Genomic DNA, 25,364 nt, shown 5'->3' with positions numbered 1-25,364 from the left:
AGTCGTTCGTGAAACAAGCTCCCTCTTGGTTATTTGATTACGAATACTTAGGCATAAGATTATACCTTTTAGCAGCTTTCAAAAAGGCATTTGGTTTCTTGACTACTCCCGTATGAGAAGCATTATTACCTTTTGGATTCAAATCTATACTGATCTTCTCTTAATATCGGTAAATTAGGTCAGCGTAGTGAAGCTAACGAACAAGCAATACGCATTACTCATATAATAATCTACAATTTGTTTCTCATCGTTCAAGGTTGCCCCTTATGATGATATGTCCACGCCTAATGTCATCTTTCCGGATGACCTTATCGCAAGGATTAACCCTTTAACTCCCAAGATCTCTTAAGTAATTCTCCTTACTATCTGCCATATAATTGTTATGATGTCAATTTGGAGAATTTGGTATTGGATCAACTAGTAATTCCCGAATTGATATTTTTCTTTATTCTCATCAGTTTTATGCTTGATATTGTATTGACAATGTAAGGAGAAATTCTCTCTTGGTCACTCATGGGAGGTAAAGGGTTAAACAACATTTGTTCTAACGGTTGGTAACATAGGCTACTTAAACAAGAAAACCGAATTTCATTCCTTCAATTTTAAAGTTGACGATATTAAATCGAATTTAATTTCAATCCATTATCAAAAGTATAACGAGTGAAATTCGACTTAAGGGAACACATTACTGTCTCAAATTGTTTGGGCTTTTTTTGTCCTTTTAGTCGTAGATAAGAGCCTCCTTTAATTTCGGGCTAGATTATACTTTTAGTGACTGCTATCAATCAATTGGAATGCCAATCATACAGAGTTAAGTTCTAATTCCGTCATCACTATATTTGATTACACGTATTTTTTCATTTCAGAGTAATGTGATAGTCACCTGACCATGACCAGCCGTACCATAACAACACGCATTGTCCTGGTTGTTTCCATCGTTGTAAGAGCCACCCCCACCCCCACAGGAATCACGATGACCATCTCCACTGCTTCCCCCAGAGTACCCTCCTCCCCCTCCTCCTCCTCCTCCCCCCGCCCCCATTCCCACAGCTCCACCTCCTCCACCAAACCCACCAACAACATTGTGATGCAGTGACCTCCCACCCTCGCCTCCCTGAAGAAATCCCTTACCACCTTCTCCGCCGTTTCCCTTAGTGCCATTGAAATTCTTTCCACTTCTTCCACTGGAGTAAAACCCGCCACCACCACCACCTGAGGAAAAAACAAACAAAACAAAACAAAAACAAATGATGAGTAAGGTCTTAGTCTTTTCGTTCTATTTTTTTGTTTTGTTTTGTTTTTTGTTTTAATCCCAAATGTACCCATATCAGCGTGGTCAAACCTGTGTAGGATATATTTCTATTGAGGCACCATCCGTTACTGCACTTACATGTGTCTACATTATCCCTAAATATATAAACTGGTCCTCATCCTAGGTAGTCTCAGTGCTTGTTTTTTTGTTTTGTTTTTTTTTTGGAGGGGGGACTAGGGCCGATTATCTAAATTTGAAGTATAATTAATTAATGAGGAGCTAAGAGGTTAGGGATCAACATAGTATTATCTTACCTGAGTTGCCACTATCAGCAGTCTCTGCACCATGTCCGTTGCTCCCCCCTGACCATGAATTGTATCCAGGATTCCCTGTTGTGTTTGTACTGGCGTCGCATCCCTCATGTCTTGACTTAACAGCTAGTGCGCCTCCCCCGCCTCCACCTATTATCAAAGGTGTGTCAGTTCCTCTCACTACAAATGTACCTCCACCACCGCCGGAAGAAGAATACTGCTTGTTTATTCCTCCTTCTTGACCTACAATTATCTGGATGACTTCACCCTTGTTTAAGCGAAATGTTCCAATCATTCTTGCTCCTCTTCCTCGGTACTGAGCACTGCTAAAGTGTTTATCATACCCTCCTGCCGCTCCTATTGCCTCTATTCTGTAGTCACCAGTGTACGGCACAGTCCACTGTTGAATACCACTGATCAGTGTAACTTGTCCGTCATGATCCTGACCTGTGTAGTGACTGCCCAGCGATGTTGGACCACGTCTTCCGGTGGCATTGAGATTTGTAAAAACAGCTTTGAATGCTGAAGGGCAAAAAAGGGTTCACCTCAACCTCTTTTCTTATCACAAGTTCTTTTGTTTATTTGTAAGCATAGTCAAACTTTATTATTATTTATTGTTTGTTTTATTGGTTTGTAAGCTTGATATGTCAAATCATCATTTCCTCAGTTCTAAAAAACTGAGACCAATGAGAAAACAGCAAAGCTACCAAGGGTCAAACTGAATTTTGCGCGCCGTAGTTTTTTTTTTTTTGGTGCCTGAAGTTTGAATTCATTGCCTTTAAGTCTAAGGAACATTAATTCTGGAGTTTTATATAGGAAGGCCCTTGACGATTATTACTCGTAACTTCTATTGTAGTTTTAGCAGTTTTTAGCTTAGTGTATTTTTGTTTTAATAGATACTAATTTATATATATTTTGATAACTTCTTATTTCTTAGTTTTTAATTCTTAATCAGAAGGACCCTTTTGATAATAGTACTCTTGTATTGAAGGGTTATCCTGAATAAATACTTCGATTATTATCATCATTATTATTACTATTCTCGTTTTTGGTCTTTTTGCTTCTATTCTTGTCTTTATAAGTTGTGACTCGTTCTGTTGTGATCTCCTATTTTTAGCGTTTTCTTGCCTTTATTGCCAGAATTGAATTATGGTAGAATAAAAAATTTACTAATCTTGGTATTCTACACTACTATTCAAAAACTCATAATAATTCATAAGCCCATTAACCTATCAAATGGTAGATAATACATCACGTGCAGTGACTTTATATCGATAAACCTCATCCTTATTAGTATGCGGTGTTTTATCAGATATAAAGACACTGCACGTGACTTATGAATGTTTTTCTCGTATGCTAATTTCTAACGTTCACAAAAGCATAATTGTTATGAACTCTCTTGACACACGCTTTTCCAAGAATGTTTTTGAAGCCGTTCAAAAAACTCGCAGCACGTGTTTTATCGGGTCAAAAACCACTCGGCTACGCCTCGTGGTTTTAAACCCGATAAAACACTCCTGCTCGTTTTTTAAACATTACATAAGAAATTGCAATGATCACTCTGAACTTAACTATGAAATTTCATCTGCCCCCCTTAAAACCTTCTTTACATCTACAACTGTAAGATTTCTCGATATTATAAACACAGCCTTGGCATGGAAGTTATGGGTGTTGTTGGAGCACTCGTCAATATCTAAAACAAATAATTAAAGCGCGATACACTACACGAAATGACACGAATGGGTACAAAGTGTTATACACGAATCGTAAGTGCTCGTAGGACATATGGAGGCTTACGGTATAAAAAAATTTAAACGGCTATAAAACAGACGCATCACGCCGGGCTGGTGAGCGCTCTGAAGCGGAACAATCAGCGTCCACAAATATGGCGTTTGTGACCGTGTGGTTTTTAGAGAAGCCTGGAACTGAGTTAACGCCTGTTGAAAACTGCCTCCGAGCGGTCCTGGAGTTAGTCCGAAGGCGCCAAAACTCGAATGTGCTGAAAGTACACAGTTTTCCTGTCATTTTGATACTAAATATGCCATGGTTTCTTCGATGTTCGCTTAGCAAGAGACAGTAGAGGAAATAGTAAAAGAAAAGGTAAGGTTTATTTGTCGTTTCTATCGTATTTTTGGCTAGGATAGTTTTTTAAGTTTCTCTACTTATCCGAGAATTTGTGCTACGAACCGAAACTTCAAAGCCTTGACAAAAGCCCTATGATTTTTGTTTTCCTAATTTTGCCTTCTTTCCTTAGTTTTTTATGAGTTAATTTCTGGGATGCCGCACACAAAGAACACGCGCTTTAACTTGGCTCAATTCATGAAAGCTCGCAAGGTTGCAAGGGAGAAAGCTGTTGATGAAAATCGCAAGCTATCGGCAGAGTACAAAACAGTCCAGCGAGCCCAAGAAAAGGTGAGATAAATTTGTCCAGTATTAAGGTTTTGAGAAGATTTTTATTTTCAATATCAGAGAATATTGTAACAAAGGATTATAGGAAAGTGGTGGAGGTCCATGTGTAGGGAGGCTTGAATTTCAATTTTGACAGGGTAAAAGCTTTTTATGTGTTTAAACTCTAAATGACACTTGAAATTAAACAATCAGTGCTTATGAAATCACTTGTATAATAATTGCTTTCAGTTGGCCACAGTCAGGGAACACTTCAAAGACATAACAAATGAATTAGAAAATATTCCTGTGAGTATACTCTTGATTCTTTATTGTGGTTGTTTTACCAGTACCAGTAAGTATGCAGCAAAAAACTGCTGGGTGCAACCTCCAACTAAGTCTGTATGTTTGCATTGATTAGTGGTTGGATGAGGTTTAATTTTATGCCAAATTTTATTAATAATGTGAACAGAAAAATATTCAATTTTGTAAAAATAAAAAAAAATATTTTGCAAGTTCAATTTCGGTGAACTAACCACTTAACACAGAGCCAGTGCCAGAATGACAGCCATGGTCAGGCTTCTATGCCGGTACCTATGCAAGAAACCTGAGCGAGTGCCTGTGTTCATTTGGTCAGTAAAGACTGTCATAAATGACAGTGTCTCTAAATTGTAAACATCAACATATTGAATGCAAGATTTGGCTAAATATCTATTTTGTTATCATCCAACCACATCTAATTTAAATAATTGTGTTACTACCCAGTGTCTAATTTAGCAATATTTTAGTCACAGGGACAGGTATCTCAGGCACCAACAAGAAGCCCTACTGCACTTGTCAACGGAGAATCAACACTGGGACCAAGGACCACAAGAAAAAGGAGGCATGAAACCATTGAAGCTGCTGCCAAAATTCATGGGAGCTCAAATGAACATTCCTCAGCCTGTTTCGAGGGAATGTTTGACACTCTGCAAAAGAGATGCAAGTTAGATAAGTTAACAAAATATGTGACAGAGAACAAGCAGTTGACCAATAGAATAGTTTGTAAAGAGTATAAGAAGAGTGTGTTAGAATTTGAAAAGTCAGATGACAACATTGTTCGAAGTATTGCAACATATTATGCAAGTGGTGTAATGGGGAAACGAAAGTACAAAAGTGTAAGACTGGTGCTTTCAATGAAATCAAATGAAGGCAAACCAGGGAAAAGAACAAGTATTTCAATTTGTAAAGGCTGTAAGGTTCCAAAGCTTCTAACTTATAGTAACCTTGTAGAACAGTTAAAAAAGATTGACATTGGGACTGTTCATGAAATTGACCCAGACTATCTAGAGGGCTTAGAAACTGAAAACCAAGTCAATGGTGCATATAGAGACTTGAGACAATACCCACCACTTGCTGTGTCCTCTTAATAAATGTGATGGTGAAAGGCGTTTCAGAAGTTATGGAAACTTTTGAAGTTCCTTTTCTTGTTCCTTTACTCTGCTTAATAAGGAATTCTCGGACTGAGTCTCTGCTTAGCTCAGATAACTGGGCAAAATCTCGAATCAGTCTGTTCTCTCTGTTATAGTAGATTATATCTGTGTGTTTTTCTTCGTTGTGCACAACACCATAAGCGGAACGGGCCTTTTTAACCATCTGTAAAATTAAGGAAAATATTTCCGAGGACATCGCCCTTTTAAACTCTACAGTCCAAGCGCTTCGGGCCTTCATTCTTGGACTGAGGCGCCTATGGAGCATCTTAAGCCACATCTTCACTTCTCCTTCCAGGAGTGCTGTCGCTGGAATTTGTGACATTTTAGCTCGTTTCAAAGAGCTTTGGCCCACACGGTTTTTTTCAAAAATTGAAGTGAGAGCTGTTTTTACTTCTTCTTCAAACAAAAAGAAATTATCGACTTCATCACGTAAAGGACGAAGAGCCACAATAGCATTCAAAATGCTATTTTCAGCCGCCATTTTGAAAACTGCTTTGTACTTTTATTCGCATTTCCGCTGTACAATCTCAAACAACAGCGGGCGACAAAGTTCCACTTCACGGCACGCGCCAGCCCGGCGTGCATACATATAATAGTAAATATGCTTGATGCAACGCATAGTAGCCCTCACCTTTTTCACAATGTTCCCCCTTGTAACCAGCCTGATACACACATTTGTATCCCTTGTCCGTAAATCCAACCAGGCAAGTTGCGTTGTTATGGCACATACTGAGGCAACACTTGTTCTAGTGAAAACGTATTTTGCCTTCAGACATGGTTTGATACTACATTGGTTTAAAGATTTAATAAATGTAACAGGGAAGTTAAACAGACGTTTGCACACTCCTTTCTAGGATCTTAATCAGGGGTGATGACGAAGGCAGTAAACAGGAATGTCGAAACGTTGGGTCTATGAACTGTAACTTCTCGGTTACCTTCATTAAATCTTTAAACTAGAGTGGCATCAAACTATGTCTGATTGTCCACCCGGTTGCCATGTGAACTTTAATATGATTTTGCTTTATTTTTCATGAATTGACTGAGATGCTATACACGCTCGGATTGATAATAACTCTCTTGAGATATTATGAGAACACAAAAAAGAGTACAAAAAATTGTACTCTACTGGTCTCAGATACGACATGGAAAATTTTTCTGGCGTTATAAAAAGATCTTACAACATCCCAGTAGAGTTGTGTGGCACTCTGGGTCCTAACAAATCAGATGGCGCAAATGGACTAATCATATAACGAAACGTGATTACATCGATTGGCAGGTGTGGAAGAATGCTCCTGTGGTGTAAGGGAATTGGAAAAGTTTTAAAAAGCATTGGGTCACAAGTACCAGATTCAGGTGGTGTCGTTGGATAAACCTCAAATGATTATTTTCAAGGGTCCTTGAAAAGATTGAACCAGTGCGAGTAGATGGACATCACGATCATGGTTGCGCATCGCTAGGAGGATCTTGCGCAAATATTCTCATTGTCACGAATGCGATTGTGGATTTAATAGAGATGATTATGAACATCATACTTGCAAAGGAAAGAAATGTGTATCGTTTCATCGCCGGAATTGTTCTGAGCATCGTCGAAATGACACTTCTTTGTAAATGTGCTGTATATTTCTGCGTTCGTTTTACGGAGAAGATTGTTGTCAGTACCATCGGACTGGTCCCAATCCTTGCCTGAAATCTATTTGCAAAACGTTCAAAAATTGTCCCGAATCTCTTAGGAAAGTCGTAAAATCAAATAGGGGAGACCGAAGATCCCTACTCGCCAAATATCGATGAGGAGTGGCCAAATGTCAAGTCTGTAAAGAATATGTCAACATAAGATGTCACAAGTGTTACTTTCAACCGGCAGAAAAAGAAAGAAGACGCCAACGTCCTATTCATTGCAGATTCAGAACCCTAAGCTGTATTCACTTCTCTCATTTTAATTCTCTGTTTCTTTTAGTTTTACTAATTCTTTTCATACTTTTCTGAGTCAACCAGTTTATCAAGTCGTGTTAAAAGCCAGGTACGACAGGTGACGACGAGAAGAGTCTTCCTCCCTTTTGAGATTTGCGTCGACGTTTCTTCTTCTCGACTGCTTCCGTCAAAGCGCTTCCGGCCATCTTTATCAAAGGGAAAGCTCCACTCTTTTGCCTACCAACTTCCGCCTCTTCTCGAACGCACTAAAGATACATTTCTGGAATACACGGGTCCGATACGATTTATTCTGCACCGAAAAACACTTTAATCTCTTTGGCCGTTTGTTTTTCAATTCATTTTTCAATCTTTTTTTCAATCCGCTCTTGAATCCTAATTTGGAACCGTAACTGTCTTGATGAAGACACGAAAATCAATTTCGAATGACAATTTCTGCAATTGACGTATTTTTTGCTACTTATCCAAAAATTTTAAATACATGTCTGTGGATAGAACTCGAATGATTTGGAATATTTCGTTCTGAACTATTAGATCGTATTGTATTATTGCACATCAAGAACTTGTAGTATATTTAATTCTACACGAGAGGAAACTTTAGTTTGTCCATTGTAAAACAGTAACATCATGGGTGATCTCCACTAGGAAGAGTACGCGTCTCACTTGTAACAAGGATCCCCTATCTAACTTTATTTCATACCATTTGATTCCCTTTTCTACATCAAGAAAATTACGACGAAAAAACAAACCAATCGACGTAAAAAAGTACTTTCCTTTCAGGAGCTCTTATTCCAGCTCTCATATCCGGCGAAAAAAAAGAAAAAAGTAGCCGGAAGCGTGTCAGGAGCAGCCAAATACGGTGTCAAAAAGGCCCTACAAACTGCGACACGAAAAAAATTAAAGAAAGCATACGATGCAACATTATGCCGAAATGAACCAACGTTCAAATCATCCGAGTGTTATAGAAGAATCAATAAAAAGAGCGCAAAATAAAGATGTAAGCAAACCCCTGAGAAAATCATTCGATCTTTCGGTGACTTCATTTCCGCTAATTATGCAATTACTTGAAGCCCTAAAACGGCAGACGTTTTAGGGCCGCTAAAATGTCAGAATTATGTGTAATTTTCAAATTACGTTATATAATGGGCCCACATAACGCTAACTGATTGGAAAGGACCCAGACTGCCACATAACACAACTCATCCCTTCTTCGTCATTACACTGCGAAACTGAAAGAGACATAGAGCCATTGATGTTTTAATATTTCTAGGTTCTTTGATTTTCCGCTTTGATCAACTCAAAAAAAGGTGCTAATTGTTGAGACCCATTAGGTCATTCATTACAAGATCGCAAAGAACTTATCGCAGGTGCGCGGGAATCGAAAGCAATCTATGTCGTCGATTCATTCGGGGCAGCCATTCATATTTTCCTCTTTTTTTTTATTTTATTTCAACGATTTTTATTCTCAAGTTCCATTCAGAAAAGACGTTACGATTCTGTGAGTCTTTCTGCGAGGATTTACAAAAGAGGAAATAAAATCTGCAAACTCGAAACCGAATTTCTAGTTCTTACCTCCATGCCCCTATACGTAAAGCCTTCTGTCGGTTTCAAATCACTTGGGTGTTGAACGTGGTCTGAGTCACTTATCTGACACAAAACTTTATCTTTATCTTCTAGTCCCATGTTGATTGATTTACATCTGTCTTCCATCATACACCTATTCTTGCAGTTACTATACGTGTCCATTCCGACAGGTAATGAAATAATTTTTAAAATATGGTTCACCAATGCATATCCATCCTTTTTTTTCATGAACTTGACTCGCCGACAGCTATCTATAAAAAAGACAGTAGTAGATCATAAGTGTGCGAAACGGCTCTCTAAAATATGCTAATAGAGTTAACCGTAACTGAGTAAAACCTAAAGAGATTTAAAGAAAATCGAGTGATCTTGGAGACTGTTTGAGAATTTCTATGGACATCAACTGGATGGGCTGAAAATTTAGTCGATTTAGAATCTAGAATCTATCTGCCAAAAGCTTGGAGTGTGCATCGCCTTTCGTCAGTCTTTGGTTGGGATATCGCCGTTCTATTGAATTATTTTTTCAATTTTTGGCACTCAGAGGATGTTAGAGAACCTCACCCGACTTAGAGAACTACTTATAGGCCATGTTATTTAATTTGTATAAATGAGGGGTAAGTTTCTAAAGAAACTGTGGTGTTACGTCTGCGGGGAGTGTTACAAGGTCATTGTGTTTTAACAACTGAGTTTATAATGTAAATTGGCTGCCGTAAAAGGTTTCGTCGCAGCGGTGTTCTCGGAATCCGTCGCACAGTCGTTTTTCTTAGCAACCTCCATTACTTTTACTCAAACGCGAAAAAATATCGGCAACATTTTAGATGGAAGTTTAGTACAAAGTAATGACCAACCCGGAACTTTGAAACGCGCTCGCACACTATGCAAAACTTGTTCTTTTATTCATAACGTCGAGAAATATCGGGACCCAAGCAATTTCGTGAGATCACTGATCAGTTCACGTGCACCTCCGCCGACGTCATCTATTACCTAACTTGCAGTTATTGCTAAAAGTTGTGCGTTGGTGAAAAACTGAAGGAACATGAAGCTGGACAATAGAAAATATTTCGGTTGTTGTCACGCTCCGGACATCACTAGAGTAATATTTTGAATTTCTTTACGCCTAACTTACTTTGGTGCATTAATATCTGACAAACGTTCTGGCCAATTTCATGGAAATCCGGAAAATCTACACACCAAATCAATTTGTTTAGGTCAGTAGAGATAACACGCGAAGACAAACTTCGAGTTTTTGGCTTCCAAAGTAATTCACTGTTTTCGCACCTCATTTTGACGCTAGTCAATGCGATCATTCCACCACTAATGAAACGCGAAGCAGGAAAAATCATGTTACACTAGCTAAGGAGAAATCCAAAAATTTATCGGGAGAAACAGATGGAAAAGAGGGCAAAGCAAGCTAGGAAAAAAAATTCGATTTCTCGGCGACTATTCTTTTTTTCGCCGCATCACGAAGACTCTTTTGTTTAACTCTATTTACCCACAGACTTTTTACTCGAGGTGAATCATTAATACCCGCGATTTTATTGGGTACGTCTAATTTTTCGCTACCAAAGAAGTAAAGTTATTTCTTAGGAATAGGACGTTTTCCTTTTATTTACCTTTTTATCAAAAGGAGAGCGAAAAAAAAAAAGTTTTTATACTATCATAATGATGAAAGTTAAAGAGTCGAGTGGAAAAGGATAGAGAACTCTTGACCGCTTTTCTCTATTAGTCATAAACAATTTTACTGAACAATTGAGGCGTTTTAGCCTCAGCATTTATCTGAATTCCAAAAACACCTATGGAGCATTTCTTTTTACAGATACCTTCGTCTGTTCCTTAGAAGATGCTTCGAACGAATAGTCTATCATTTTAAGACCAAGACGAAGTGAAACACTCGTGGAGCACCTGCATTTGAAATATTCGACAACATACAGTGTTTCTCAGAGTTTGAATAACCATTGTGTACACAAGCATCATGACTCATTTTTTACAAATACAATGGCTTCAGAGACTTCAAGAAAATTCTTGACAAACAGAAAACCTTTAATTTCTAATAACATTCCACTTGTCGACATTTTTCCTTATGTTTCACTGGTCTGAGGGTGTTTTAATCCTTCTGCTGAATCATTTATCAGCGTTACTCCTCAAACTCTCGATCAGTTAGATCGTTGCTAACAACCAGCAAAACGGTGTTTCTGTTTTCACTGATTGTTGCTTTTAGTACGCATTCATTGTTTGTTTTGAATAAATTTTCATCAAAAATTAGAGTTTACGTCACCAAAAAGTCTCATCAAAATATAATGATTTATGTTCCGCACACGACCGAGTTTGTTGCGACTCGTCTTGAAAATTTCCAAACTTGTTTAGCTCCCTGTAAAGCCGTGGCTAATTATATTTGATCAAATAGAATAAGCTATACTTGCAAACAAAATATCATATTTCGTCGTTCTCAAGTTTCTTAGAAATGGTCACATCAGTTTTTAATTCAGAGCCCTATCACCTTATGTGATGGAATAAGCTATCCAAATCCACAAAATACATTATTTTTGGGCTTGGCTTGTCAATTCGACTTAGCTTCCGTTAATTACGGACTCGCCTGACTTCAGGAGTAAATTTATATAAGAGCTTGGCAAAGCAACGTTAAAGTTAACTCACCTTGGTTCGCTACCGTCACGGTGTAGAACCAGCCTCCAAACAAAAAGAGGAAAGATCTGAAAGAAAACACTGGGCAGCAACGGCGCTTCATCTTCAGGATCTTGTCAGGAAATATGTTCATCACCATTAGATAAATGCAGCAACCATCAGTTGCCCATCTCTCGCCCTGTCATGATCTTTGCGTGCTATGCGCCAAAGTTTTATCCCTATTGCTATGTATTATTAATCAAAGGTCGCCGAGACAAAAGGAGATTTATCCTCTAATAATTTTTATTCAGTTTCCTATTTACTTGTTTCCTCCCACGTCCTTTGTGCATAAAATGTGCTTGTTGATTAGTATCTTACTTATGTTTATTAGTATTTGCAACAATAAATTTTCCTGAAACGATCATCCAATGAAACAAGAGAGCGACGAAAAATAAAAAAAAGTAAATTGGCCACCTTAAAGAGTTTAAAGGCCGATGTTTCGAGCGTTAGCCCCTCGTCAGAGTTTAAAAGCCGACGTTTTAAGAGTTAGCCCTTCGCCTTCGCTCTGACGAAGGGTTAACGCTTGAAGCAGCCTTTAAACTCTTTACGGTGGCCAATTTACGTTTTCAATTCAGTTGTTGACACTATAAAAGACTGACATTTCTAAATTACCCTGTAATACTGTCCCACCGACGAAGCACCACAGTTTCCTTAGAAACTTACCCCCTTTATTCGTTTATTTGTTTTCGGTCTGCGAAGTTAGCGCAAGTTTAAGAGTTTCCTTTTCAATTCAGTAAGTTATTCATTAGCGATTAACCTTGCAACCTCATCAAGGAGGCAAACTTAACGAACGTTATCGAAAAAATAAAGAAGTATTGAGTTCTAGTTTAAATCTAGTGCTCACTACAGCAAAGAAGAACCCGCAACCAGAATTGCCCTGCTCGCAACGTGTGGTTTCGGAGCACAGCTGGTAATGGCGCCCAGCAAGCAGTTGATAGGCACGAATCCATTAGAGGCCTGAACGTTTTAGAGGCTTCTTCTCTACAATTGCTTAAATTTGAGTTGAACCTGCGTGGATCATTTCTGCACTTGAATTTCAGCTTTCCCTTTGAATAGAGAGCGCTTCAGTAGCGTGACGCCTCAATAGACAAAGCTAAACAAAAGCGTAAAGAATAACTCGCCTGGAGTTCATTTGTTTGGTAATCAATAGGTATGTTTTATAAAAGAACTGTAATTGTAGAGCCGAGTTTCGATGGTCTACGACCTTTAGTCTCTACTACATGGAAATCTTAATTGTTTGTGACTTTAACAAAAACTTTATACTTTAATATTTTTCCCGGATTGCAATTTGATGATATTTACACTTCGTGCCTATTTTGAGATTGACTTACAATATACCGGGTTAAGAGTCTGCCCCGCAGACATATAAATCCTTTTTCTTGATGAATTTCAATCTTAGATGCATGCTTTAATTCTTCCAGCGCTTTTTTCAGAGGAGTGGTCGGTGGGACGAATAATATGTTTGCGCGACGCGTTTCCGTCGCGAAATGAAGAAGACCATCCACTTCGATCTGTTAATTCAGCTTTGTGTTTGCTTTGGCTGTTTCGCTTGTTTCTCTCTATTTTTCTTCTTTTTCATTTATATATATTTTTGGCAAGGATTAGAGCGCTCTGCGACTGAGCATCGTAAAACCGGAAACAAACGCGTCACCACGGCCAATCAAAAGAAAGGAAGATATCTGAGGTTCTGAATCAAGCAGATTTGTTGCGAAACGTGAACCCATGTCTAACAAGACGTCTAACACTGAATCACAAAGATTAACGCAAAAAAAAAATTGTTTTCTAAAAACAACGCAAAAATGTAGTTGGGGCCCCAGATCGTTTAAAACCAAAATTGCGGTGTTAGAGGAAAATAGCCTCTCGCGTCTCCCAGGGCTTCATATAGTGTTGTCTTAGTAACCTTCCTGGGCTTGTATTTGCTGATGAAATTCTATCGGAGAAGGAAAACAATTTAACTCCGAGGCGGAGGTTTAATCACCCTTAACAATTCCACAATTGCAAACTAACTGAATACAAACATATCAACAGACTGATGTGTTTGGTGTTTTCCTATTTATTTGGCCTGTGGAAGGCCATTTTATCTTCGTTAATGCAGTACGTTGATTGATTGAATAGTCCAAAATTTGGAAGTTTTAAGTCGAATGGGGACGTCGGGTAACATGAACCCTTGTGAAAAATTTATTCTTTTTTGAACTTTTCCACACCACACACACACACAACAAAAATGACAGAATACAATGAGTTTTTACTAGCGGTGAAAAAAAAATAGCGGATTTTATTTTTTGGAATTTCAATGTGTTAATCAAACCTTGTCACATTCCAAAACTTATTGGAAGGAACAGAGAGAAAAATTAAAAAAAGAACGCAAAATTGAAAATAAAAATTGAAATAACTTAATACAGGCGTATTTCACAGAGAGTCACTAAAATTGGGTGATGGCTGTTACTGTTAACGGCGAAAATTTTGGCCATTTCACGACAAACAGTTAATTTTTTTTCCCCAACCGACTAACGGTTGAAATTTGTCAATTTTTACGCCTGACGACCAATTTTTTTTTTTGGCAGTTTTACGGCTTGCGGTTAACCCCATGGAGACCCCCATCATAGAATTAACTTCCAGCAGATTTTATCGAAAAAGGGTTTGTTGTTAAATTGATCAAATTCAAGACCACCATCGTTTACATCATGTACTTGTCAAACTGAATACTAGTTATCTATACCCGTTCTACACTTTGCAAATAGACAGCAAATATGGCGACGTTTCGTGGTTCCTACATGAAACTTTATTCATAGCTCTACTGTATACACACCAGCAAACACAAGCGAGCAGGCTTTCCACTGTTTTAGCAGTTTATTTTTAAGCAACATCTGCTGATCTTTTGAGTACTTGAGTATATTTCGACATACATAAGGCTTATTCGTGAAGCTTCAGGCGGTGCGCGCACTCTGATTACGTCGCACTGTAGTAGCGTTATTTTCAATACGGCGGTGAAAGTGCCAGAAATCGGTAGATTTTGACTGAACATTCCGTAAAAGTTAGGGTGTTCCTTTTTTCTATCATCATGGGTAAATGGATTTTGATTTATTCTGAATGCGTAGAATTATTTTACGTACGTAGGTCGGAAAGCAAAGGAAAGTCGACCGTTTAAGAAAGGTGCTGAGGGGCCTGAACGACTACTGCCAATCGCTAGTGGCGCTTTTAACTCTACCGCCTTCAAATTTCAGCTCTAATCGGGAAATTTTTTTTGCAATGTCATAATAGAGTTAGTTTAAAGGTGACATTTCCCCATTTGTGAGTTCCTGGAGTTTGGTAAAGCCGGATGAGATTGTGTTACAAAAGGCAACATTTACTTCTGTGTAATTTATCTTTGTTTTTTAAGCGTACTTTCTCTCTCTTCGAAAATAACTCCAGAGATACGTTTCTCGGCTGTGAGTGCAACTGCTGCCATTTCTGTAGTTTCGATTCTTTCTGAATCTTGTCAGTTGCCTCCTAAGAACGAATTCGTCGCTGTGGAATAACAGGAGTCGCGCAGGCCCGTCAACACTTTTTAACGACTTAACGGCAACAAGCGGTGAATCCCCGTTATATTCAAAGTATATTCACGCCACTCTCGCTGCCATCAAAGATGTTCACCCGACCGCAACAAGATGCATGTGACTTACTGTTTCTTTTACGACCATGATGCCACGCAATCAGAATGCGCACACCGCCTGGTGAAGCTTTATACTAAAATCAGCTTAGTCAAAACAAACAGCAGGTTTCCTCGGTACTCGTAACACAGATCAAGTCTTCACTGGGATCTACAAGAGAAACGGGACATTTTTTTTCTTTTTTTCTCAGAATGAAAGCTTTTTCGCTGAATATAGAGCACCCACATGGCTGCGACAACTTGGTAGACAAAGCTACACATAATGCAAGTGACATTTTTTAATGGTAATTTTGAAATAAACGAGGATGATGATGATATCTGTGACGGTCATGATAGTTGTAATCGGACAGTGTAATCCTACAGTTGGCTGTAATCGGACACCTGTAATCAGACAGTTGAAGCAGCCAATCATACTAAGTCCAATTAGCTAAATCCACCAAATCACAAAATTGATCACAATAACTATAGCAACAACAACTCACCCTGAAAAAAAAACTGGATAATTTTCCAAATTTTTTATTTTAGACATTATCCCATCCGGTGATGTTTGTCTTAAACGTATTTGTTTTTTTTATCTATTTTTCGGAAACTGTAGTCGCTATGATTAACTGGCAACAGGACTTCGTATCGTCCAATTCTGTCAGTAATCATACCAGTAATTGACAAATCGGACTCCCGCTTCGCAGTCATCCGATTTTGTTAATCACTCGTTTGATTACAGACCGAATTGGACTTCACCTGTTACTATTACCATTACATATAGCAATGTTTGTCACCTTACAATTCTGACTACCTCCACCTACATGTTGGTCCCTTCTCTTCTTTTTTTTCCATACCTGTTCATCTTGAAGCGGCATGTACTGTCCCTGCCCATAGGACGGAGGAACATCCACTTGCTGCGGTTGGTAACCGGGTGCTGCAGCTCCGGGTGAAGCAACTTGAACAAAGTGAGGCTGAGTTCCCACTGTGGCTCCAGACGCAGGGACTTGGACAAACTGCGGCTGACCTCCCACGACCCCAGAGGCTGGCATCATGACCATCTGAGGTTGGCCTCCTTGTGAAACCGTTTGAACAGCGACCATACCACCCGCTGTTTGCATTGGAACGGCCACATGACCTCCAGACACCTGGGCGACAGCATATCCAGTGTTGGCTGTGTACATAACTTGGCCCTTGAGGGAAGAGAGAGGGGGGATTGGCTACGTTGATTTTAAAAGCTATACCAACCACGAACGAATGCGTTTAGTTAGACATCTACATTTGTAATGGGTAATTTGTCCATTAACCATAACTCACCGACACTGAGGTAAATAGTTGATTTAGTATATACTAAAACAGGAAGATAATATAGGACAAGGATATGATTCTAACTCATTTATTCCCGCAGCGATCACAACATTTTCAGGCTTAAATGATCGGAGTTAAAAAGCAAAGGATACTCAGGTTTGGGTAGCCAATCAGATGTTAATGAGCGTGGGAAAGAAGGGAAGGACGATATACATTAATCATTGGAGGAACCAAGCAACTTTTCCAACTTCTAAGAGGACCACTGTTATTCAAAATTTCTCATTTTCAGTGAGGGCAAATGTGTATATATACTCAGATGCTAGCGCTGTGTATGGGTATGCAAACTTATTTACATCATGTCACCGAAAATATGACCGATCAGAAAGCCGATGTCTATAAGATCCTATTGAACCGAACCTTTCCACAGTGCGCAGGGACATAATTAGTATCCTTCGAGCGTTCCACCAAACGACTTAATTTAATGTATTTGGTGCTATGAAATAAAACTAATGAGTGTGAAGAGAATAAAAAAAAACCAAAACATCCACTCAAAAACCACTCAAATTTCTTTTTGCTGTTGTCACACTCATTCTGGTGAGCACTGCATGACTGTGACACGCTACGATGTAAATTTCAAAGACTCGTGTATGTACCACGAAAGATGTACTCGTTGAAAATTGAATGATATGCCCTTTCAAAGTTTTGCATAGCTAATATATGTTTGACCAAACTTAAGATTCTCACTTGTTGCGGTGGGGCTCCACAGCAACAAATTTGCATCATACAGCAGCATACGGCGGCCCAGATTCCAATGGCAAATTCCACAATACCAAGAATCAAAGTTATTACAGCGAGTGCCATATCAGTGTTATAACTGTATCGTGTGTAGTAGAAGTAGTCGCTATATATAGCAATGGCAATGCTATAGCAGATGATGATGATTCCACCCAGAACAGCTGAGGTAATTGAAAAACCCATGAAGATAGATGCCTGAAATTTTGGTAGAAAAATAAAAACGTTATTATGAAGAACATTAACTCCAACAACAACAACAAACAAGAAGGAGATAAAGAGGAAGGAGAAAAACAACAAAAACAACAACAACAGCAACAGCGACAACAAAAACAGCAACAAGAAGAATAGTTATTCAGATTATCATTGCCTATAATTTCGGGATATATTTCACACTGACAGCGTGCAACCCGAGCTGAATGCACAAATGCAACATAATATTGTAAATATCTTGTTACATTTGCACGCGTGAGTGTCCGCTTCAACAATTGTAACGGCACTAATTTCAAATGTTGTGATTGGATTTAAACTGATAGCGTATTATATATGTAACGTTTATAAATAAAGTCAACGAAAACAACAAAAAAATGAACTGAAGATGGCGTGGGTTATGACGAAATATGTCTTTAAAAGATTTTCCGATGAATTTGAACTTTATTACGATTAACAAGAATAGTGTGTCAACAGACCATTGCAAACCTTTCTGTACCCTTCCTAGGGCTACTACGATTTGTGTTGTTGACGCATGAAAAAATCAACTTACAAAAACATTGCGAGAAGAACTTGGATCTTTTTGGGTACCAGGGATACCCAGACCACCAGTGATGCACATCTGAAAGGAAAAGAACATAGTCTTTGAATTGCACCACAAAGATAACTGTCATAAAAGTGTGCCTTCCAGAAAAACAATCCTACGCGTGCCACTTTTAAAGAAACCATAGAAAAATATACAATACTGTAAAGCTTATAAGATTTAGATTATGAAAATAACATAATTTTTCACAGTTTTTGTTTTCATAGGCGCGCGCGAGCCTCTAAACACAAAACTGACGGTGTTTGCTTAACTGAATTTTAAGCCTCCACGTTACCGCAACAAATCTACATACCCTATTAGTTCGTTTAAGTACAGGTAACTCGCGTAAAAACAACCCTCGAGTTTTCGGCTTCCAAAGAAATTCACAGTTTCGAAACTCATTTCAGTGCGCGTCAATGCGGTTAAGCCGCGACCATTCTCCTTTTGGCTGTCTAATAGATAATCTTATTTCTTAACGTTTTGCGAAATGTGACAGAATTCCCCTTTAACACCTTCCGCTCGTCGGTAGGGGTAACCTTGAAACATTCTTTCAATTCAGCCGTATCTCGCGTTCTTCTAAGACTTTGTCATTTTTCTTTTTCAATAAATTAAAGTTAACTACCTTCATTGACTAGACTGCGAGAAAACGGCTCTCTGAAATCCATTAATAAGTCAATAATCAATGATATCTGGCGGAGCCCGCGTCTCACAAAATCACTGTTCACTGATTCTTCGTTTCTACGCTCACTCGAGGACAAGGCTTGCGACAATGGCGAGGAAAGGACGATAAAAGTGAATTCCACAGGGTGTTTATTCTTTTTACTTACACTCCAACATCAGACATCAAAGTTAGAACGGGTTGATATGTGAAGCCAGTCCACGACGTGTCTCTATTTAAAAAGTAAATCGATGTTTTGCAATGCCTTGATTGGGATGAAGTTTGTTGGTAGTTAAATTCGATCTTTAGAAGTAACAAGTTCTTCGGCAAAAACGGTGACCTACCCGGGTATAAATAATAGAATTGTCTTCTTCCAAGTCCACAATAAAGCTCGATTTTATCCCAAAATTTTCTTAACACTTAAATGTGTTCGAATATGCGAAGAAAAACGGACGCCTGCCGGTAACCTATGGAATGTGTTGTTGTAAACAATTTCGCCATATCATGGGAAATGACGAGGATCTGAAACGGAAGCAGGGACAAAAACCTATCTGCCGTCCTAGGCGATGCAAGGTTAGCTCACGGTATCGATTTCCTGGTCGAACACGGTGCTTACTCCTAAAATTTTCTTGGAATTCCATTTAACATTTCGGTGCCTATTTAAATAATGTCGTGACGTAAATGACGATATTGCGATTTTCACAAAGTTTCAGCCTGGTTTGTCCGTGCGGAAATGAACAGCCCTAAACTAATTTTTGTATCCTCGGAGACAACACTTTATCCACTTAACATAAGCTTAACCTGAGCCAATTCTGAGTTATACCGCATAGGGAAAATGTTAATTGAAAAGTTGCTGCGAAATGCGATATTTCTATTTTGAAATGTTGATTTTCAAAAGCGTTCCGTGAGCTCCAATTTACATGAAATGGTCCCGTTGTAGACTTAAACCACCCCTCAATCCTTCCGATACAAATTTACCAAATTTGGTTCGACCTTGCCTTCTTTTGCACTTTTCATGTGCAAAGTTTATTTGCCCCTACTCAGGGCACTGATTTCCGCCATTTTACGGCTACCGATGCTCGTTTCAGTTTTCGCGAATTTTCTCAAATAAAGAAGTAAGTCTGGGAAAGAAAAAAAAAAAAAAAAAGGAAAACCGAGGGGCCCAGTTTTTGGACAAGTTTCTGCTCCCAGCATTGGGTATTCATCGGATAACCATTAATCACACACACTGGAAGTGCTTGACTTCCATCTTCCTGTACAATAGAACACTCACAGTGGCCATGAAATCAAGCAAGTCAGGAGCTCAACCTATCATTTCTTTAATAAGCTACTGCAGCTGAAATCTTCAAGGGAGGATTAAATCCTATTTCTTGTTACATGAAAGACATAAAAACCAGCAGTTCCAGTTTTCTATACAAATAGGCTTCTGCACTGTTCATCAATCTTGTCTAGAAATTGATATTTGGCACATGCTTTGACAGTATTTGCATGATCTGTCAACTAAATATAAACAGAACTCTCCGTATTTTGATAAATATTTTCATTTTGTATGAATTAAACTCTGTTGAATGTTTCTGATCATAGTAAATTGTATAAAAATATATTGACATGGAATTTTTAATGACAAACATGTATATTGTAACTGAGAAAAAAATGCTTATCAAATGCAAACCAGCTGTAATTGTATATGTAGCATCATGTAACATCTTAATACTAAAGGACTTCTGGATTTCTTTGGCCACCCTTCTCAAGTACTTCAATCTCTGTTGATTGCTTGGTTAAATTAGTGTGAAAGTGTAGGTGATGGAAAAAGAGGATTTCATGTTTCACAAGTTCATTTCACATGTGAAACTCTTTTACACTTAGTACATTTCTGTACACTTGCATGACCTCAAAAGTTCCTTCTGTTCTGCTTTTCATGTAAAAAAAATTAATATCATGATTATTTCTACATCTTTGACAACAATGAAGAAGAGGAACAGCTTCCCACCATTGCAGCACGCAGTGGCTTTAGCTGGATGTTTCCTCACACATCAAATGGCAGTTTAAAAGTGAAAACTTTCACACACCAAAAAAATTAAGCAGCAATAGTAACAACAGTAAAAACAATTCAAATTTATGGTTGTTAATGCTCTACTTCTGGCCCTTCTGTAAATCACACTTCCTGTGTGGAGTCTATTGTTTTCCTATCAACCAATCAAAAAAATTTTACAAATCAATTCTCCCAGAGGTCATTATTTGGTGACCATACTGCTGACAAGGAGCCAAAATAACCCTGAGCTCAAGATTGATGCTGAACGAGCCGGAATAGAGTGTGAAATCTCACTTAGAAACAAAGAAAATCTAAGCCAATCAGACCTCATTCTAATGTTCTGCATTAGTTACAACGCATACGAGTGCTGCTTTTGCTTTTGAAAGCAAAACAAACTCGACTTTTCTTCTCTTTTCAACGCTGTAGTTTTTTAAAAAAATATGGCTATAGATCGTGATCATAACTAATTGATATTCATGAAAAAATTGGGACAAGAGAAAAAGTCTGGATAATCAAGGTCCAGAAAATCAAGGTTTCGACTGTAGTCATTTTCCTGTCCAAATGCCACTCATCACGCAGTCTCGCAAAAAAGTCATTCATTTAATGCTTCAAGAAAGCAGATGTCGCCGACTATTACAGCTTGCCGCTAAAGAAAACGTACCACTAAAATATCCGAGTAGTGGTAAAATTGTTGCACCCTATCTCATTTTGAGGCAATTACAAAATTAAAGCAAATTTCCACTGTTGTCAGGCAACCCAAACTTTACTTAAATGAAGAAACCATCGACTCAATAATGAGCTTTGAACAGATGCCCAAGCACTGTCTTAACCTGTCTTGATGGAAATTATGGAAATATTTTGAATAACAAAATAACATTATTATCATCATAATCGAGATTTTTTTTTATGCGCGGAAGGAATCAACAATAATTTGATATTCAATAAAAGCACAAACTGCCATGGCTATGGAAAAAAAAAAGCGGAAAAAAAATTAGAAGGAAAATCACGAATACCTCAGAGAAGAGCGGACAAATTTTGGAAATTTGCATATAAATGTGGCAAATTTGCATATAGTAGCTCCACTCATTCGTAACGAAATTGTATTTCGACCAGGCTTGTATTTCTGACAAACTTCACGATAGAGTCATACGAATTAATGAATTAATAATGCGATATTTACTTTCTTCCAAGGTGAAGAGTTTCGCAGCTGCAGATTTTAGTTTCTTGTTCCAGATGACAAATACTTCAAAATATTGACAGCCCGTATAAGTGAGTTTTAAACTCAATAATAAACGTCGGTCGCTCAAATCTTTTTTCGAAGCGGTTGAAACGATATTTCAGTATCACATAAAAATAAGGTGGCAGCATCTTTTATCATTCTGCACGAATATAATACCATCCTGTACGAATATAATACCGGCTATATGTAATAAATAAATCATGTGATGTAAAAACGAGACGACTGAAGCGTCGCGAAGAAACTTACCCAAATACCGATCCAAATCCCAAAACACACGTAACCTGTCCAAAAATGCTGAGTTACGTAATCTGCGATGCCAAAGCAGAAGAGTAGAACGCCGACAATAATGTGGGTGATGGCGAGATACCTTCCCATAACAGCAACCTTCGCCGTTTGGTCCGCCATTTTGATACGCAGACGATGTTTTGATGAGTGCTTTTTGACGACGTCATCAACTAAGAATAAGCGTTTGACAGTATGTCACGAAATATTTGTTTTATTTTTAATGAATCGATCAGAAACGGATCTTGCTAAAATGATTAAATGGATTCCATTACAGACATTTTGCAGCCAGAATGAAACGGGTATCGTCTACATATTGATAAGGAAGAAAATCCCTTTACAACAGGACTGTAATTATCTCAATCGTGATCGCCTCTTGTCAATTGTAATGTTCACATTCTAGTCACGCAATGATTTATCACGCCAAGGTTTTTGAGAAGATCGAGACGGTCACGAAAATTAAATACGGAGAGAAAATGAGGGATATGAAAAAAATTAACAAGGCCAACATGTGCATTGAACTACGATATAATTTGCTGAGTAGAAATACCTCGTTTGATGTCAATATGTGAAACCTTTCAATAACTTATCTATATTCAATCATGGCTTACCATGTGGTTCCAATGTGTTTAACTATAAATCACATACGCTACATGACAGATTTGGTAAGAATGATAAAATCTGCTCTTTCGGCTTTCAGTCAACGGCGAGTTCTTCGCCTAATCACGGCAAAAAAGAATCTACTTCTTCGAAGTAATGAACCGAAAAGTGAAATGATGAAAAAAATATCAACTTACCGTGGAGATTCGAGGTGTTCGAGTTATGATATTGCTGCGTAAGTCGCTCAGAATTTAGTTTCTTTCTTAACTCACCAGCAGTTCTTGTTTTTCGCTGTCCCTCGCCCCGGCTCTTATTTTAAGCTTAGCACTATAAACCCAGTATTCATGAACACGCTGTGCATTTTTTTTTGTCATTCCTGTTAAGGGGATTTAATTACCTATTTACCGTTTTAATTTATTCAAGCCTGTACGGTTTTCACTTTCGTCGTGTGTGATTAATTAAACCAGGATATGGACACTGAGCAGGAGACTTTTTTTGTGGAAGATTATGACCATGGAGTTAATGTTCAGTCACTGTATACTCCTTCTACATATTTAGGTCATCATTTCCATCACTGTTTTTGTTGCACATGAAACTGCGTCACTGCTCTGATCATGGCATTGAGTGTAAACATTGCACTTCGTTTCACTTAAGTCATGGGTCTAAGCTTTAGTTTCTAACTGCAAAAGCTAGGAAAATCTGACCATTTTCATTGCGTCCTGACTTTCACTTTATCTGTTTATTTGAAAATAATTCTATGTTCTTGAATGGCCTTGATCTAAGTAGTTTTATGTGATTGTTCCTATGAGCGTGTTTTTCTTGATCTGGAGATCGCATATACCATCTGTGTTCAACCTGTGTCATTTTCCCAAACAGAAATTATAAGTCACGCTCAATAGAATATGATTTCAATTGATGCTGACATCATACACTTCATCTGACGAAGAAAACATTCCCTATCTTCGAAAAGATAGAAGATACTGTTGACTAGCATGCGTGTTGATCGCTTTACAAGTTGTGAGAACGTCGTGTCCTGGTTCCAGTCCTCTTCAATTCCCCCGTCCCCCCCCCCTCCCAGCCCCCCCTGGACCCGAAATCCCCTTGAAGAAAATCTTCTACAGCCAGTGCTAAAGTGTTTCATTACAGTTTTTATTCAGTATAACGAAGGGCTGGAAAATAAACTAACAAGAGCTCCACTTTTAAGCTTGGCCGGATTTATATATTACCTGAACGTGTTTTTCTTGATCAGGAGATCGCACATATCATCTGTGTTAAACCTGTGTGAGGGAGGACGAGTCACTTTCTACGTTTCGAGGATGCGAAGCCCTCCATGCATTCAGGTACAAGTTTCTTGAGCAGTTTCAATGTTTTGTCTGGATTTTCTACTGCATAGATGATGTGACTCGACGTCTCGCATAGATTCCTGTTGTTAAAGGTTGCGTTCTCAACGAGCGAATGAACTTACCCTGCTGAACAAACCTTTCAGTGTAAATATTCAAGCAGGCGCACGGGCCATCGTAATCACCAATGTTTGCGCACGGTAGTACATAAATGTGGGTAACGCGTTTCGGATTATTTGAGACTATTTTATCAGTGAGAGTTTGTGAATGTCTGGTCGGCGTTACTCTCGCCGGTTTTTTGTAAATTCTGGGTCGGATAAAGCGTACCTAGCAAATCCAAGCACTGGTGTACTTGTAAGAGTCGGTAAGTTCTGAAAATAGAATTTCAATTTGTGCAAGCCAGTCTTGAGCATTTTACTCTCGATTCAAGATTTTTAAGTTAAAATAAGGTGGTATTGTTAGTTGATGTGCTTGTTCCGGCCTTGTATTTCTAGTCAGAGATGTCCTATGTCAGAACATCTAGATGTCTTTGCGCTGTTTCTTTTTAATCGACTCCTTAATGCACGCGCCTACTCCTCCGCCTCTGATCTCATCTCCACTTTTATAAATTCATTAACATATCCAGGGATATAAACGTCATCCTTCAGCCACGTTTCATAAAAGGTCACTAGATCATGACCGTAGGTTCGGACGGTAAGAAGCAGACCATAAAAGATCAAAGTCGTACCCTTACCGGTTCTCTATAAGGAATACCAATTTTTTTCCTTTTTTTTTTGTTTAATTTTGTCGTCGAAACTGGAGAGAGAGGCTTTATTGTAAATAACTCATTAAACTCTCTTTGAAAGTTATTTAACTTTGATTAACTTTGATTAACTTTGGAAGGGGGGGGAGGGGACGTAATTTACCCTTTCTCACCAGACCCGTGGGTTTATCTAACTATGCGTGTTTGACTTTAAAATTCTTGCAACAACAGGATTGCACATTAATTCACAGTATATATGAAAAAGAGACTATCCTCAGTTTATATTCTCCTAGTTTGAAGTAATAAAATTTTAGAAATATACTTTCTTTAATCTTGAAATATT

General features: G+C 38.3%; 3 protein-coding genes across 3 annotated transcripts; all 3 read right to left on the bottom strand.

The window, feature by feature from the left end:
* Positions 1-711: 711 nt before the first annotated feature.
* Positions 712-6,148, bottom strand: LOC131782363 (ALK tyrosine kinase receptor-like). Its single transcript, XM_059099093.2, has 3 exons — positions 6,052-6,148; positions 1,567-2,085; positions 712-1,212 (listed from the first exon to the last, which is right to left on the bottom strand). Exons 1-3 carry the CDS (start codon positions 6,146-6,148, stop codon positions 863-865), a joined length of 966 nt encoding a protein of 321 aa, XP_058955076.2. The 3' UTR covers positions 712-862.
* Positions 4,098-5,901, bottom strand: LOC131782335 (uncharacterized). Its single transcript, XM_059099064.2, has 2 exons — positions 5,338-5,901; positions 4,098-4,916 (listed from the first exon to the last, which is right to left on the bottom strand). The coding sequence occupies exons 1-2, from the start codon at positions 5,899-5,901 to the stop codon at positions 4,887-4,889; spliced, it is 594 nt and encodes a 197-aa protein (XP_058955047.2). The 3' UTR covers positions 4,098-4,886.
* Positions 6,149-14,437: 8,289 nt separating the features above from the next.
* Positions 14,438-22,497, bottom strand: LOC131782342 (uncharacterized). The gene is made up of 5 exons (XM_059099075.2): positions 22,304-22,497; positions 18,098-18,166; positions 17,287-17,532; positions 16,092-16,427; positions 14,438-15,406 (listed from the first exon to the last, which is right to left on the bottom strand). The coding sequence occupies exons 1-5, from the start codon at positions 22,460-22,462 to the stop codon at positions 15,389-15,391; spliced, it is 828 nt and encodes a 275-aa protein (XP_058955058.2). The 5' UTR covers positions 22,463-22,497; the 3' UTR covers positions 14,438-15,388.
* Between the last annotated feature and the right edge of the window lie 2,867 nt (positions 22,498-25,364).

The sequence above is a fragment of the Pocillopora verrucosa genome, chromosome 5 (assembly GCF_036669915.1).
Source record: "Pocillopora verrucosa isolate sample1 chromosome 5, ASM3666991v2, whole genome shotgun sequence".
In the NCBI taxonomy this organism is placed as follows: Eukaryota; Metazoa; Cnidaria; class Anthozoa; order Scleractinia; family Pocilloporidae; genus Pocillopora; species Pocillopora verrucosa.
This window is presented reverse-complemented; position numbering and strand designations above follow the sequence as displayed.